The following is a 15,590-nucleotide window of genomic DNA, read 5'->3' on the forward strand; positions in this document are numbered from 1 at the left end:
TGTCTGTTCATACTCAGTACTCTCCTTCTTGACAATAAAAACTAACGCACTCTATAACTTACATGTCTCTACCAGAAGCCTTCAGGATGTTGCCTTTGGTTGGGTCAACTACCAGAATAGTGGACTGTTGAATAGGACCTTGGGACCTCTGCAGGTATCTCGCCTGGTCGTTAAAGGAGCTGAAAAAAAAAAAAAAAAGTTTTGTAGTTCTACAAAGAGATGGTTTGCTTTCATCTATGCCATATTAGCTGCAAGCTGTTACGCCACTTACTTGAGGCAGATTTGTACTTGTGCGTCAGTTCTATGCAGAGCCTACTCTGTAGCCTACACACGTGGCCTACACTGTTGCGAGCATTTATACTTGTGTGGTGGTGTGTCTGTGTCACTCTGCAGTAAGGCTGTGCAATTAATTGTCTGGTGATCGCGATTACAATTTTGAGGTCAAACGATTTCAAAATTAATGAAATCGAGTGTAAACGATTTTTGGTCACAGATGCCTGGAGATGTTATGCGAGGGGCAGGTGATCGCGGAAGATTTCAATGTGTGTGTTTCATGTGTGTATGACCAAAATAATCGTGATTATGATTTTTTCTATAATCGAGCAGCCCTACTCTGCAGGTACACCTCCATAACACAAGTGGGCGGTGGGGTTTCTATGAAGTGCTGTAAAGTTTAGTTGATTCAAAACACGCCCAACAACACACATTAAACATGGCTTAATAGCGACAATTTTAAACACAAGTACACAAATTGCAGGATTCACAGACAAAACACTTCTCTCTTGCTGAACACATTTTTCCCACAAATACAACATGCTAACATTATTAGCACAAGCCTATGGCATTTACATTGTATAAATTAGCCTAGCACCTAGTGGAGATTTCCTCTACTCATATGAAGGCAGGGACAACAGCAACATTTAACAAAGGTAAGGTTACAAATTTTGGCTCCATTACAACTCACAAGGTTCACTGACACAACAACTGTCTTATACTAAACACTTTTTCCAAACAAATACAACATGCTAATGTTATTAGAACAAGCCTGTAGTATTTTACATTGTATAAAGTAGCCTAGCAAGTAGCGGAGATTTCCTCTACTCATATGAAGCCAGGAACAATCACACACAAGACTTAAAAAGCTATTTTGGGGGCTTTATTGTCTTCACAATTTGTTTCTTACTGTGAAATAAAGGTAAAAAAAACAGCTCTATTTCCACTGAAGGGAATGGTTTTCAGCTTACAAAAATGGACAGGAGGTCTGCGTCAACATGACAGGTTTTTCATTTCTCGGGAGGTACATGTCATGCTACAGCTAGGTTCTGTGTCAAAGTGGAAGTATAAATTCCACTTTACCATCAGCTGACTGTCAGTAGTGGCCAAAGCTAAACTGAATGAGGCAAACAAAGCCAACAATGCCTTCCTGTGCTTTTTATTTTGGTTATATGGTAGAAAAAGCAGTGAGTCCCATAGAGTGTTGAGGGATGATGCTTATTTATGTAGGCTAACTAGAAAGTCAGTGTCATCCTGGTTTTCTTGATTAAACACATTTTGTTCAGTAAAAACAGTCGCATGACTTCCCAGTGCAAATGGAAGACACCAAAAAAAGCCATGCTCAGAGTGACGAAGTTCTGTAGTCTCATTTAGCCAATTGTTAGAAACCGCCTTTTGTAATACATGCAAACACTTCAAAAGTCACAAGTGGGGTATTTACTGGCATATTTTATGTCATAGAAAAAAACACAGAAATCTCTCAAGCTTGTGATAACCACATACCTTATTTCAGGCATCTAACCAAAAACCAATTTCAAAAACCCATTGACCAATAGAACCGAATGCAAATTTGCATTACCTAGACTAGCAAAGGCATTACCAACCTTACTCTGCCTCTGAATGGGTTACTGTGACATTCTTACTCTAACGCTAACCAATCTTACTCCTTTTACCTAAACCTTACTGACCTAACCACCAAAGGCAACGAGTATAACCCAGTCAGAGGGAGAGGAGGGTAGGTCTTGTCTTTGCTATCCTAGGAAATGCAAAATCACAAACCCATGTGCTAAAATGCTAACTTATTTCTGTGTTTTAGGTCTCATTTCTGCAACACACTATTCACAGAATTTATTTTAAGCACCATTCAACCCATAAAAAATCCAATGACTCTGAGACAAAGGAACCGGAAGTGCTAAAATGCTAAATTATTTGTGTGTTTAAGGACTCATTCCTGCACAATTCGAAAATGCCAGCTGCAAATGGCAATGGGGACAATATGGGGACAAATTATAACAGACACTTTCAACCTGCACAGAGTAGCATTTTTTCAATCCATCTAGTTGCTTTGACAATGTGATTGCAACCATAACAGCTTATTATTCAGGTCATTTTTGACCATATGTCCTGGCACGATAACCATCCACTGTCTAAAAGCATATTTTAAGATACCTTGACTCTCAATTGGCAACAGACCTAAAAGTGAGGAAATGTGGGCTGTTGTTTAAACTAGAGTCTGTACTTTCTGTGAGTGATGGATCATATGTCATATTATGGACAGCTGAAAGGTGGTGGCAGTAGTGAACTCTCCAGATAAACAAACTACATTATATTTAAAACATTATACATGAAGATTTCTGAGTTTCAATGACTGTCAGAAGCCCTGTATTAACAGAAAATGTTGAAGGTGACTTACTCTGCCCCCCAGTGGTGGTCACCTCTATGGAAAATGACCAGGTTAGAATCTGAGTCGAGGGCAAGTCCTGACACCTGACCCAGCTTGAGAGAATTCTGAGGCCATGCTGAGACTTGCTCCAAATGGTAGTCTGCAATACACAAAAACACACACAGACACCCACAAACCCATGGGTTGAGGTATTTTCAACATGGTGTTAAAAGTGATCACTGGCATTCTGTAATGAAAGGGGTTTCACATACATCTGTTTTCTTTTTAGTGTCAAGACTGTATCAGTGGTTCAAGTTACACAACAAGGTGATTATGGATAAGCACACACAAACACAAGGTTGCAATGAGTTAATATGACACATATCTATGATAAAAACTGGTGCATTACTCTAATAATAATACACCCAGTGTTCCCCTACCATTATATTAGGGGGGCACCCCGCCCCCCAACGGCAACCCCCGCCCCCACTTGAAGGTCAAGTTAATTTTATTTAATTTTATTTTCTATATAGTGCCAGATCTCAACAGAAGTCATTTAAGGTTACCTTTCCTATAGAACAGGTCTATACTTTGTCCTTTTATTAAACAAACTAAATAGCCTTATGTTTTTTATTTAATTTACACGACAACATGTCATTTCTGTCTCTACATGGTCAGGCATATACAATTCTCCTCTGCTCTCTGTTTCGCATGCACACGTGCGCACACACACACACACACACACACGTGTGCGCACACAGGTGAGCACACTAGAGCACGGCTCAGGCCACATTTTCCTGAACGAACCCGGCCCGCCCAAGTCCGAGACAATTATAACCGAGCCTGGCCCGAACCCGACAGACTTTCATTGACTTGAATAGGCCGTAGCACAACACAGCAGCATGTCAAGTGGGTCAGTCACATTTGCACACTGAGTCTGAAACTTCTGACTGTCATAAAAGTTTTCGGAATGGGTCTGATTCTCTGTGTTTTTCGCATCTATCAGAAGCCTTTAGAGAGTTGTTTGACCAGGAATCAGTGAAGAAAATGTGGCAACAGGACACATCTGTCAGAAGACAGAGAAATGGGCTGCAGAGTATTCTTTCATAACTCAGATTGCTCACTTTCAACAGGTCTGATCATAATATTCAGGTGAATAATGATGACGAGGAGGAGGATGTTTCGAGAAAAAGCTATAGTGTGGAAAAAGAGAGGGAGGACAGCTCAGCTCCACCAGCCACAGTGCCAAATGCAGGACTCAGGGGAAAGAGTGGGAACAACCAGAAAGGCATCTCTGTAGAGGGAAGCAGGGGAGGAGATGTGTCTTTTCATTTTGTCTTGTATTGGACATTTTCACAAGAAATAGAATAATACAACACACCAGACACAGTGTGCGAGGTTTCTGTGTAAAATTTTATTTTATTTTATTTTTTTCAAATGACAGATTTTTTAAAAAATGCATCAGATAAAATGGACTCAGTGTGCAAAGGCCTTTAGTGCTGCACACATGAAAAGTACCAGTAATAGTTGTGAGGTTGTGAAAAAAGTTCAAAACTTCTGTACCATCTCAACTCTGCACATCTGGCCAATCGCTGTGTGAAGTGGATATGAATGTCGAATACGCAGTTCTTGGAAAGTTACAGAAATTGTCAAACGCCCCTCCCCAACTCCAATGTCGGAAATGTGTAAGGGGAGGGAGTTTCCATCTGTGTGACCATTCAAAACGCAGTTCTAATGTTGCTGCCTTAACAGAGTGTTTATCATTTCTATAGTCTAAATGACTGTGAACGTAAGTTCCTTCAACACGTTCTTTTAAAGCACAAGCCCACTTTGTGGCTAGGAAGGGAAAGGTTACCACTTCAATGCTTTTCTGAATTTTGTTTGGAAATATTTTATTATTTTTCTGGCATTTTTTGCCTTTATCACACAGATGCATAGACACAGACAGGAGGAAAGAGAGAGGTGTATGACATGCAACAAAGGTCCTGTTCGTTAATTCTACAATACTGTAGTGTACATTTTGCCCATGTGCATGCGTGCACACACACACACACACACACACACACACACACACACACACACACACACACACACACACACACACACAAGGAGAAGACAATATCAGTTTCTCTATTGTGGCTAGTAATCAGGGGTGTGCTATGGGGCTGACATGCAAATTCAGTTTGTTTAATAGACTGTATAATTTTTTCCACCTTTAAAAACAAATTTATTAGTAACTGCACTGAGAGGTAGGGGCAGAGTTCTAAAAGGATGGTCTGGACATGCTGCAGTTCTTGCTGCAGTCCCACATATCAGCAAATAACTGTGAGTGAGTATGATGTTATTAAATACAGAAATGATGGCCAAATTGTAATAAACCATAATTAAACTTTAACTGTAACTGAGAGCTAAAGCATCACTTTGTTACCAAGCTTCCTCAGCCATTTTTTTTGCCAGGACACAGAAATGAATTTTGCTGTGTCACTTTCCATAGTGACTCTGAGATGCAAACTGCATAAACTGGGCACTAAGGGTTAAAGCCATGGGAATAATTTTGCTGTCCCAAGTGAAGGCGCTCAAGAATCTTGTGGTGCTGTGCATTAGCGAGAGTAACATGGCTCGCATGATTGACAGGCGGATCAGGCAGTCATGTGGGAATTATTTTGGGCTGTCATGATGATGAAAGAGCTGAGCATGAAGTAAACTTTTCCATTCACAAATTGATCTATGATCCAACCCTAACCTATGGTCATCAGCTTTGAGTAGTGATCAGTAGAATGGAGCACTGCATTTTTTCAGCAGAGCACTCAAATCACACTTGCATTAGCTGATTGCCTTCAGCTGTTTCTTTTATGCTTGGCAACCAGCTGACCAGTAATATCCAATCACATTCATACAAGAGTTTACAGTGGTTAATCCAGAATCTATGGCAGGACTTCAAACTGCTGTTCACTGACAGACTCCAGCAATTTGACAGAGCTCGACAGGTTTCATCACAGAGAATGGGAAAAGAACTGAGTGTCCAGATGTACACAGCTGTTGAAACTTATCCACATATGACTCAAATGTTGCTCAAGCCTGTGCAGATGGCGTGCAGACTAGAACACACATACTCACACACTGTCTAGATCACCGAGCAGAGTAACACCTTTCTGAAATATCCAAGCTCTAAGAGGAGCGGACGGTTATCTGCATATTTACTTAAAATATCTACACTGAACAAAAATATAAACGCACCACTTTTGTTTTTGCTCCCATTTTTCATGAGCTGAACTCAAAGATCTAAAACATTTTCTATCCACACTAAAGACCATTTCCTCACAAATATTGTTCACAAATCTGTCTAAATCTGTGTTAGTGAGCACTTCTCCTTTGCTGAGATAATCCATCCCACCTCACAGGTGTGGCATATCAAGATGCTGATTAGACAGCATGAATATTGCACTGCCTTAGGCTGGCTACAATAAAAGGTCACTCTGAAATGTGCAGTTTTGCTTTATGGGGAGGGGGACAGTCAGTATCTGGTGTAACCACGATTTGCCTCACGCAGTGCATCTCCTTCGCATAGAGTTGATCAGGTTGTTGATTGTGGCCTGTGGAATGTTGGTCCACTCCTCTTGAATGGCTGAAGTTGCTGGATATTGGCAGGAACTGGAACATGCTGTCGTATACGCCGATCCAGAGCATCCCAAACATGCTCAATGGGTGACATGTCCGATGAGTATGCTGGCCATGCAAGAACTGGGATGTTTTCAACTTCCAGGAATTGTGTACAGATCCTTGCAACATGGGGCCGTGCATTATCATGCTGCAACATGAGGTGATGGTCGTGGATGAATGGCACAACAATGGGCCTCAGGATCTCGTCACGGTATCTCTGTGCATTCAAAATGCCATCAATAAAATGCACCTGTGTTCGTTGTCCATAACATATGCCTGCCCATACCATAACCCCACCGCAATCATGGGCCACTCGATCCACAGCGTTGACATCAGCAAACCGCCCCCCCACACGACGCCTCACATGCTGTCTGCCATCTGTCCTTAACAGTGAAAACTGGGATTCATCCATGAAGAGAACACCTCTCCAACGTGCCAGACGCCATCGAATGTGAGCATTTGCCCACTCAAGTTGGTTACGACAACGAACTGCAGTCAGGTCGAGACCCCGATGAGGACGACAAGCATGCAGATGAGCTTCCTGAGACGGTTTCTGACAGTTTGTGCAGAAATTCTTTGGTTATGCAAACCGATTGTTGCAGCAGCTGTCCGGGTGGCTGGTCTCAGACGATCTTGGAGGTGAACATGCTGGATGTGGAGGTCCTGGGCTGGTGTGGTTACACGTGGTCTGTGGTTGTGAGGCCAGTTGGATGTACTGTCAAACTGTCTGAAACGCCTTTGGAGATGGCTTATGGTAGAGAAATGAACATTCAATTCACAGGCAACAGCTCTGGTGGACATTCCTGCAATCAGCATACCAATTGCACGCTCCCTCAAAACTTGCGACATCTGTGGCATTGTGCGGTGTGATAAAACTGCACATTTCAGAGTGGCCTTTTATTATGGCCAGCCTAAGGCACACCTGTGCAATATTCATGCTGTCTAATCAGCATCTTGATATGCCACACCTGTGAGGTGGGATGGATTATCTCGGCAAAGGAGAAGTGCTCACTAACACAGATTTAGACAGATTCATGAACAATATTCGAGGGAAATGGTCTTTTGTGTATGTAGAAAAAGTTTTAGATCTTTGAGTCCAGCTCACGAAAAATGGGAGCAAAAACAAAAGTGGTGCGTTTATATTTTTGTTCAGTGTATTTAATTCCATTATAAAAGTACTGATGACCAACCACAGTGAACTCATAAATGCTGTTTACCCATCTCTCATATTCAGAAAAAACGTTTAAACAGCTGGGTTGAGAGAGAGTTACTGCCCCAAGCAAAGGAGTTCAAGTAACTTGGGGTCTTGTTCATGAATGAGGATAAAATGGAGCATGAGATGGATCGGCGGTTTGATGTGGCATCAGCAGTGATGTGGGCACTGCGGTGGACCATCATTGTAAAGGGAGCTGAGCCAGAGAGCAAAGCTTTTGATATACCAGTCTTTCTACGTCCCAACCCTCACTTATGGTCATGAGCTTTGGGTAGTGACCAAAAGAGTGAGATCGCAGATACAAACGGCTGAAATGAGTTTTCTCCATAGTTTGGCTAGGCTCAGCCTGAAAGACAGGCTGAGCAGAACAGACATCCAGAGGGAGCTCGGAGTAAAGCCGCTGCTCCTTCGCATTGAAAGGAGGCAGTAGGGGTGGTTTGGGAATCTGATCAGGATCCTTCTGGGTGTCTCCCTTTAGAGGTTCTCTGGGCACATAGAACTGGTAGGAGGCCCCAAGGCAGTTCAAGAACATGCTGGAAGGATTACATATCTCATCTGGCCTGGGAACACCTTGGGATCCCCCAGGAGGAGCTGGGAAGCATTGCTGAGGAGAGGAATTTATAGAGTACTTTGCTCAGCCTGCTTCTCTTGCAACCCGGCCCTGCATAAATGGATGAAAATAGATGGATGGATGATTTACACAGCCCTCCCTCTCTTAGTGTGCTCCACCTCTTAGTGAGGTCAGACAAGATTTCTTTTTGCTTTCTCTTTTGCAAATTCTAGGTTTGGTCATTTTGTTCTGGATTATTCTGAACTGTTGTACCCCAATGCGAATACAGAGCAGTCATCATCCAACTTGCCCACTTGTTCTACAAGGGAATTAAAGGCTCCGTGTAGAGGTTTCGTGTGCACGCCCACAATGACCCAAATGCACACGCATGCAGGCAGGTGGCGAGAGACACATTCCTATGTTAGCTAATTAACGTATGTTTACCTGTCTGTGTGCTCACTCTTTACACGCAGGTGATTGTAGGGCAACTGGCAGCACCTGAGGGTGTTTCAGGATAATTAAGTCTGTGTGCAGCTAGGGGCCTTTCTCTGGCTGCAATCCACTTTGCTGCTGCATCTCCCTGTCCCTCTTTGGATTGGTTATGTTGCTTTAGTTCTTAGTTTTGCTTTTACGCACCTTTATACATCTGCACACATTTTCCTGCACCTATCACACTACTGCCACCTCTGACTTCCACACTCCACACTGTAAATATTTAGTTAATCTTTAATTTGGTCTCATTTGGTCTAACTGGGTTTAATTTGATTAAATAATTATCTTTTGTTCAACTTTGCCATGGTGTGTCTCCATTTTGTTGTGGGCATTTGAGCCAGGTTATAACACAGGTGTAAACAATATGGGATTAAGAAAATGAGAAAGGAAATGCATTCAAGAATATGCATTCACCTCAAGAATAAACACAATGTGATAATGGTGAGTAGGACTGAATATCAACCAAACTTTTTTTTTTTCCACAAGGAAACTCCACAGGTCACTTTGAAAACAAGCAAAGCCTCTGCACTGAAGCCAGAACGAACATAGAGCTCATGGGGCAGAGTTAACGACTTATCAGACATTCAGACTGATGTGGTGGGAGCCGGTCTGAGTAACATATCCATGAGTGACAGCAAAGAAACGGATGAGGAGAGAAAAGATACACATGAGGAGGAAAAACAGGATGCTACACCCAAGGGGAAAAAGAAATATGGAGAATTTTTTCTCACAGTAAAGCCCTGATTTAACAGTGACGTGTACAAGACTATTTTTCATTGGTTTAAATAATTTGTATACTAATATTTTAAGGTCATTTCATAGCACAATACATTTTACAAAAAGTCAAAGGGTGTCTAAACATGTGAACTGTGTATGTGTTACAGTTCAAGCATAGTGGACCATGTAAAGAAAGAAGGGGATCAATAACAACAATAAAATAGCATCCAGGACCCACCTTGTCCTTCAGCTAGCAGCTTGCTTCTTGGCGGCTTAGCCGTGGTCTCAAGCTGGTGGAATTTGTGGACCCTGTCCCTCAGCAAAACAGGATCTTCCCTGGTTTGGAAGGCTAGTCTGGCAATGGGAGAGCCCAGGTCTTTCTTTTGCATTAAGCTATCGATCTGAGCCACCAAGTCAGCCTGGGCTCTCTGCATCTCGCTGGGGTTGTACTTATGAATGTGAACTATGTCCTTGCTGTGGCCTAGCAGCTTGGACATAAGAGAAAAGAGGTCACCTGCACAGACAGACAGAGAAGGACAGGAAAGAGTGGAAATAAAGGACAAGGAGACTAGGCTATCCTGCAATAAAGGGCAAATAAAGCACTCAGTACATTTACATGCACACTTGAGTCGAGCTAGGGTTACATCTCGACTAGGCCATTTAATTGGACTACTGTCCTTGTCCCACTATACAAACACAGGAGGGGAATCGATTTATTGACCAAAGTCAATGTTCCAACTCCGCTACAATAGGTGGTGATATGCCCCCTTTCAGCTTGTTAGTATTTGATCTTTTTCCGATTGATCTATTATGTCACAGACCAAACAATCAACCAATAAAGTAGCTACAGTTAGCTGGCGGCAAACTTGTTTTTAAAATACTGAAGTCTTTCAGCTGACACAGCATGAACTGTATCTCCTCGTCCATCCAAAAATGAACAGCTCTGGATGTAGATTTTGCCACGTTGTTACCAGCCTCTTCTCCTATTCGTCGTATTCGTCTTCCAGGTCAAAACCCGTCGCACAAACTGTGGACCATGGGCAGAGCACCTTGGCCAGTTTGGGTCTGATTGACGATATACATGCAGGTGTTATTCAACACACAATCGCATTATCTGGGTGTGTCAGTCCAACAATTTAATTTAGTACGATTTCAGTAAGACAAATGTGTCTACATGTATTTTTAAAGTCCAGTTTTAATTGGACTAACACAATAAATCAATTTTCTCTAATGTCATGTAAATGTACTGAGTATTGTAAAGAAGGCTGGTAAGAGATTTCATTGGGACAGTGATATCAAAAAGAGGAAATACAATAAATATCTGTTGTCCACTACATAGCCTGTAGCGTAAAAGTGTTTTAGTAGACACTACTTGGCAGAAAATTGGGTTGAGTGTAGAGATGTGGGAAGAACAGAGAAGAGTTACCTCTACAGAAGGAAAGGTATTAGTCAGCAGCAAACAACTGACGTGTCATGCAATCTAATGCTGACACCGCATTGTCTACTGCACATACAGTACAACCTACTGCATATACTGTAATCTCAGTTGACAGGATACACTAACAATTTTTAAAGACTCATGTGATCTTGTTCTAATGACTTCTGACCTACTAACACATATTGGGCCCTATCTTACACCCTATGTAAAGCAGTCCACAGCCCAGCACGACTATCATTGCTAGTTTCAGAACAAGGCAGTTGTCATTTTCATGGCCAGCACCCACGCTGTGTGTCCATGGGTGTGTAGGTCTTAGAATGAGGTATGATCAGGCACCCAAGAAGCAGTGTAACTCTAGTGATTATTTCAGTAGCTAAAAGTTTTGCTCTGTTTCCTCTGTCAGGTTTATGACTACAGTTTAGACATGTAACAGTATGAAAATTTCATATCACCATTATTGTGACCAAAATTATCATGGTTATCATTATTATTACGGTATTGTTGCAATGTCAAAATGTTCGAAAAGTACTTATACACACACTGAAATTAATTAACCAAGTTTTATTTCGAAAAGCAAATAAAATAAAGAGCACAATGTACTTTGTCTAACAGAAAGTCTAGCATGTTTGATTTTCTTTTTGTCGTTCACGATTACTCCTATCACAGCCGTCACTTTGACCATTAGGAACACAGAGCGATCTGCTGCCGTAGACAACTGTAGGGTAACAACACCCCTGCCTTTTTAATATTTCCTCTAGGGATGTTACAACACAGAGTAAAAGGGGAAAATGATGGTGTCAAACAGCAGAGGCACTTTGTCAACTTGCTGAGTACTGCCATTAGCATCAAGCTAGCAAACAATGTTATTTCTTCATAATGGAGACGGACATGAAGTAAGAAAATTAAAAAATAGCAGCGGGGCTTTTACTCCCCACAACTGCAGAGGCTACCAGTTTCATTTGAAACAGACTACATTATAGACGGGCCATTATTTATTAATCCTTTTGTGTTTTTATATTTTTTCTTTTTATCCGCTCCCGTTGGCTTCATAAAGTTAATGCATCGTGCCATCATTTCAAACTCAACACTTCCTGAATTTGTTTCAAATTAAAAGCCCCCTTATAACCTTGGCTGAGAGAATCCCTCCATTTTCTAAAATGCTTTTATTGTGAAACATTTGCAGGAACTTGTTGTGGAGGATTCAGTGAGTTGTATGTTTGCGTATGGTACATCAAATGTAGCTCCTGCCATCTGCTGGCACTTTTTAATATTACTACAGCAACATTTCGGCTGGCACATGAACAGACAGTGACTCAAATAATAGTGAAAGTAATAAAAATAGGACAAGAATAACCCGATGACATCACATACTGTATGTCATGAAAGACGACCGGGGTTAATTGGTGTGTATCGTCATGTGCGCCTGTGTCTAAGGGACTGCTGCTGCTTTTCCAGGCAATGAGTATCACTGTGAGTTTTTCAAAGTGCAGTAATCAAACATTTTTTTTTTTTTTTCTCTCTATTTAATATATTTGTTTGGGCAGTCTTGCCTTCAATTGATAGGAAAGTCAAGTGCGAAAGGGGGAGAGAGAGGGGGAATGACACGCAGCAAAGGGCCACAGGCCGGAGTCGAACCCGGGCTGCTGCAGCAACAGCCCTGCACATGGGGCACCTGCTCCATCCACCAAGCCACCGACGCCCCATCAAACACGGTTTTAATGATAATTAACATTTGAAACGGTAATACTAACCGACAGAAGTGGAAGGAGCTGACGGAAGCGGCTGGTGAGAGGACTGTCTGGGCTTCTTTGCTGGGGCTGCTGCCCCTGCGACCCAGACCCGGATAAGCGGAGGACGACGAGTACGAGTACGAGTACGAATACTAACTGTCTGGAATTTTACCGCGGTTTATCATTTTACCGATAATCATTACATCCCTAGTACAGTTTTTAGTTTTGCTGCTTAAATGTCCCATTTGCTGCAGTGATTACTGCTCTCACTGCATTACTCTCAGCAGAAAACTGCTTGCTTCTCAAATCTGCAAAATCCACCATACAAATAGCAACATGCCAGGCGCAGGCACACTTGGATTTTAAAGGGTATGGGAGGTGACACTCTGAATAGCTGAATTAACGTTACACCAAAAACACACCTATGACTGATTAAGGGACCAAATACAACCTCTTTGCCCCTTGCACCTTACTTTACGCTGAGATTATGCACTGTTAAACTGGCAAAAGCGGAGTTGGACACCTAAATCCATCTGCACCATGTACTTTAGATCATGCATTATAGATAGTTTTAAATAGGGCCCATTGTGTTGAAATACTAAAAATCTAAAGTAGCCCAGCCCTGGTCCAAGAATTTCAGGATATTTCAAGAGATTAAAATGACTCAGCCTAATGATGGGAATACTCTGGGACAATCACCATTTTTGTTGTTGCTTTTCTTGTGCAGATGCAAAAAGACATCTTTGAAAGATCTTTATTCATAAGGCCTATGTGTAAATCTAAGTTCATTTACAAATTACAGGCTTTCCATTACAGCTATCACCTGTTTAACTCTGGTGTTTAATTAGTCTCAAAACCTGCACACACTAATAAAATAAACCTGGCGCATGCACACGATATGAATGCACAGGAAAGTATCATGAGCAGAAAAGCAATTTTGTGGGGGAGCACCCCATGCACAAATGTAGTCATGGGTTTATCCAGTTGCCTTTTGAGAATTTGGAGGCGAGGATGGAATAACCAGTGGCTGATGCCTCTGCTATTTTTGATTAGTCACTTTCAATACCCAGTCCCTGCTGAGCCAGTGCCTAGAAATAGTGAGTATTGATATCCATATTGCCATCATCAACAACATATGATACTGTTTTTATAGCTCCCACTGGCTACACTGCTACAAAAGTCTCAAAAGTTAACTTGACAAGTGAGCATCCTGAGTAGTTGCAAGCATGCAGGGAGAGTGGAAAAAGGCTTGTCACAGCCCTGTGCTCGCTGGTGCACCCTTGCCAGAATGCTTCTCCACTTCTGTGTGCTCGTATCACGTGGTGCAGGCTTTGAGATTAATTAACACCATATATAACCCGAAATGTATCTGTTGAGTATGAAAGAACCCCGTGTCAGATATGAAAATGGAGAGCAGACCAGTGCATGAGGCTGTGGTGTGGGAAGTTCCAGTTATTACTGAAAAAGGGAATAATATATATGAGATCTCTTGCCCTGTTCCTAAGGGTAAAGCCAGACACCATGCGGAGGAACCTGTTTTCAGCTTCTTGTATACACAGTCAAGTTCTTTCACTCGCTACCAAGAGCTGATGTCCATAGGTCAGGACTGCAAATGTATGTATGCAAATGAGATTCTTAAAGAGAAATGCCTACAGACCCAGCTCGCTCTTCACCATGACAGTCTGATATAGTGTCATTACTGTAGATATTGCACCAAGCTGCCTGTCAGTTTCATGATTTGTGTTCCTTCTTAATCCCCATTCAGACCGACACAACGATGGGATCAAACTCTCATCGGAGGTCTATCTGTATGGGTTAACGTGTGTCAGTCAGCCAACCCTCCTTTACAATCCTCCTCCTGACCAGGGCTGAACAACATGTTGGAGGCTTCCCAGCTTTGGTGAACTGGCATTGAAACCAGTAATGGAAATGGATTAAATGATACAGACATTTAATAATAATAATAACTTTAATTTATATAGAGCAGGGGTCGGCAACCTTTTTGACATGGAGTGCCAGTGTGAAATTCTCTTGTCAATGAATGTGCCATAATCAACAGTAGGCTAAAACAAAGTTAAATTACGGTATGACACAAAATACAAAAACATTTCCAACACACCTGGAATTTTATTCCATACAGGCCACATGCAAGCATATTTTAAAGATTTTTTTTCTGTTATTCACAACAGGGGCTTACAAATTATGCATTGATCCCATTTCAAAACACTGCTTTCAGTAACTCATTTAAAACATATTGCACTGGGAGAGTAACAAAACAAAGACTACAGTGCATCAAAAAATCTGTAAACAGCCACATATTTAGACTACAACCAAGTGTAGGCTGAGGCAACTACAAATAGATATTTTCCTGTTATTCACAACAGGGGCTTGGGATAAAGTCAGTACAAATTAAAGCTGCTTTCAGTAGCCTACCTCCTTTAAAACATATTACACTGGGAGGAAATGTCAGAAACAGAGACTACAGTGCATCAAAAAACTGCATTATATCATAATAAAACATCCACATCAACATTTTAAGGACGTGGGCAAACAGCCACATATTTAGACTACAACCAAGTGTAGGCTGAGGCTACTACACATAAACAGGTGCCTACCAGTCAGTGTGATCCTTGGCCCTGCTTTGCTTGGCTGAGCTCCATTATCTGGGGCTTGTAGTTTGTCACTTTAAGCTGCAAACATGCCTCAGAGTGGTCCGTCGTTAAACGACTGCGGGAGGGCTGAGCACATTTTTCATGTGTGAGAATATCTGCTCACAGAGGTATGTTGAACCGAAGACTGACAACAGAGCCAGTGCAACGTTCTGTAGACAGCTGAACTTCTCTGGTACAGATGTCCAGCAGGTGAGGATGCAGGCTCCGTGATCATGCACTGCTGTGGTTTCTAACTGTTTTCGAGTTCTGCAAACTTCTGCACCCACAGTGTTGAGCTCTTCAGCTCGATCAGCTGCATTTCCATGTCCTGTACATCCATCCAGTCCATCAGAGATACATCCAAATCATGTCCATCAAAGCTGTCGGGCTTGATCAAGAAGGAAAACATTGGTCCGTACCTCTTAAAATCCCCAAATCGCGTTGTGAACTCCGACTCAAGCTCACGCATGTATGCGGCTATTA

The 15,590-nt window shown here is 42.0% G+C and overlaps 1 protein-coding gene across 3 annotated transcripts in view; it reads right to left on the reverse strand.

Moving 5' to 3' along the window:
• Nucleotides 1-15,590, reverse strand: part of pam (peptidylglycine alpha-amidating monooxygenase) — a 76,708-nt gene that overhangs the window by 14,899 nt on the left and 46,219 nt on the right. For 2 of the 3 annotated variants that reach the window (XM_049604006.1, XM_049604005.1), the window contains exons 16-18: nt 9,527-9,802; nt 2,687-2,816; nt 63-179 (exon numbers count right to left, since the gene is read on the reverse strand). In XM_049604006.1, coding sequence (XP_049459963.1) covers nt 63-179; nt 2,687-2,816; nt 9,527-9,802 — 523 coding nt within the window. The remainder of the gene's footprint in view (nt 1-62; nt 180-2,686; nt 2,817-9,526; nt 9,803-15,590) is intronic. The other variant, XM_049604007.1, reaches the window with a different exon arrangement.

The sequence above is a fragment of the Epinephelus fuscoguttatus genome, linkage group LG18 (assembly GCF_011397635.1).
Source record: "Epinephelus fuscoguttatus linkage group LG18, E.fuscoguttatus.final_Chr_v1".
In the NCBI taxonomy this organism is placed as follows: domain Eukaryota; kingdom Metazoa; phylum Chordata; class Actinopteri; order Perciformes; family Serranidae; genus Epinephelus; species Epinephelus fuscoguttatus.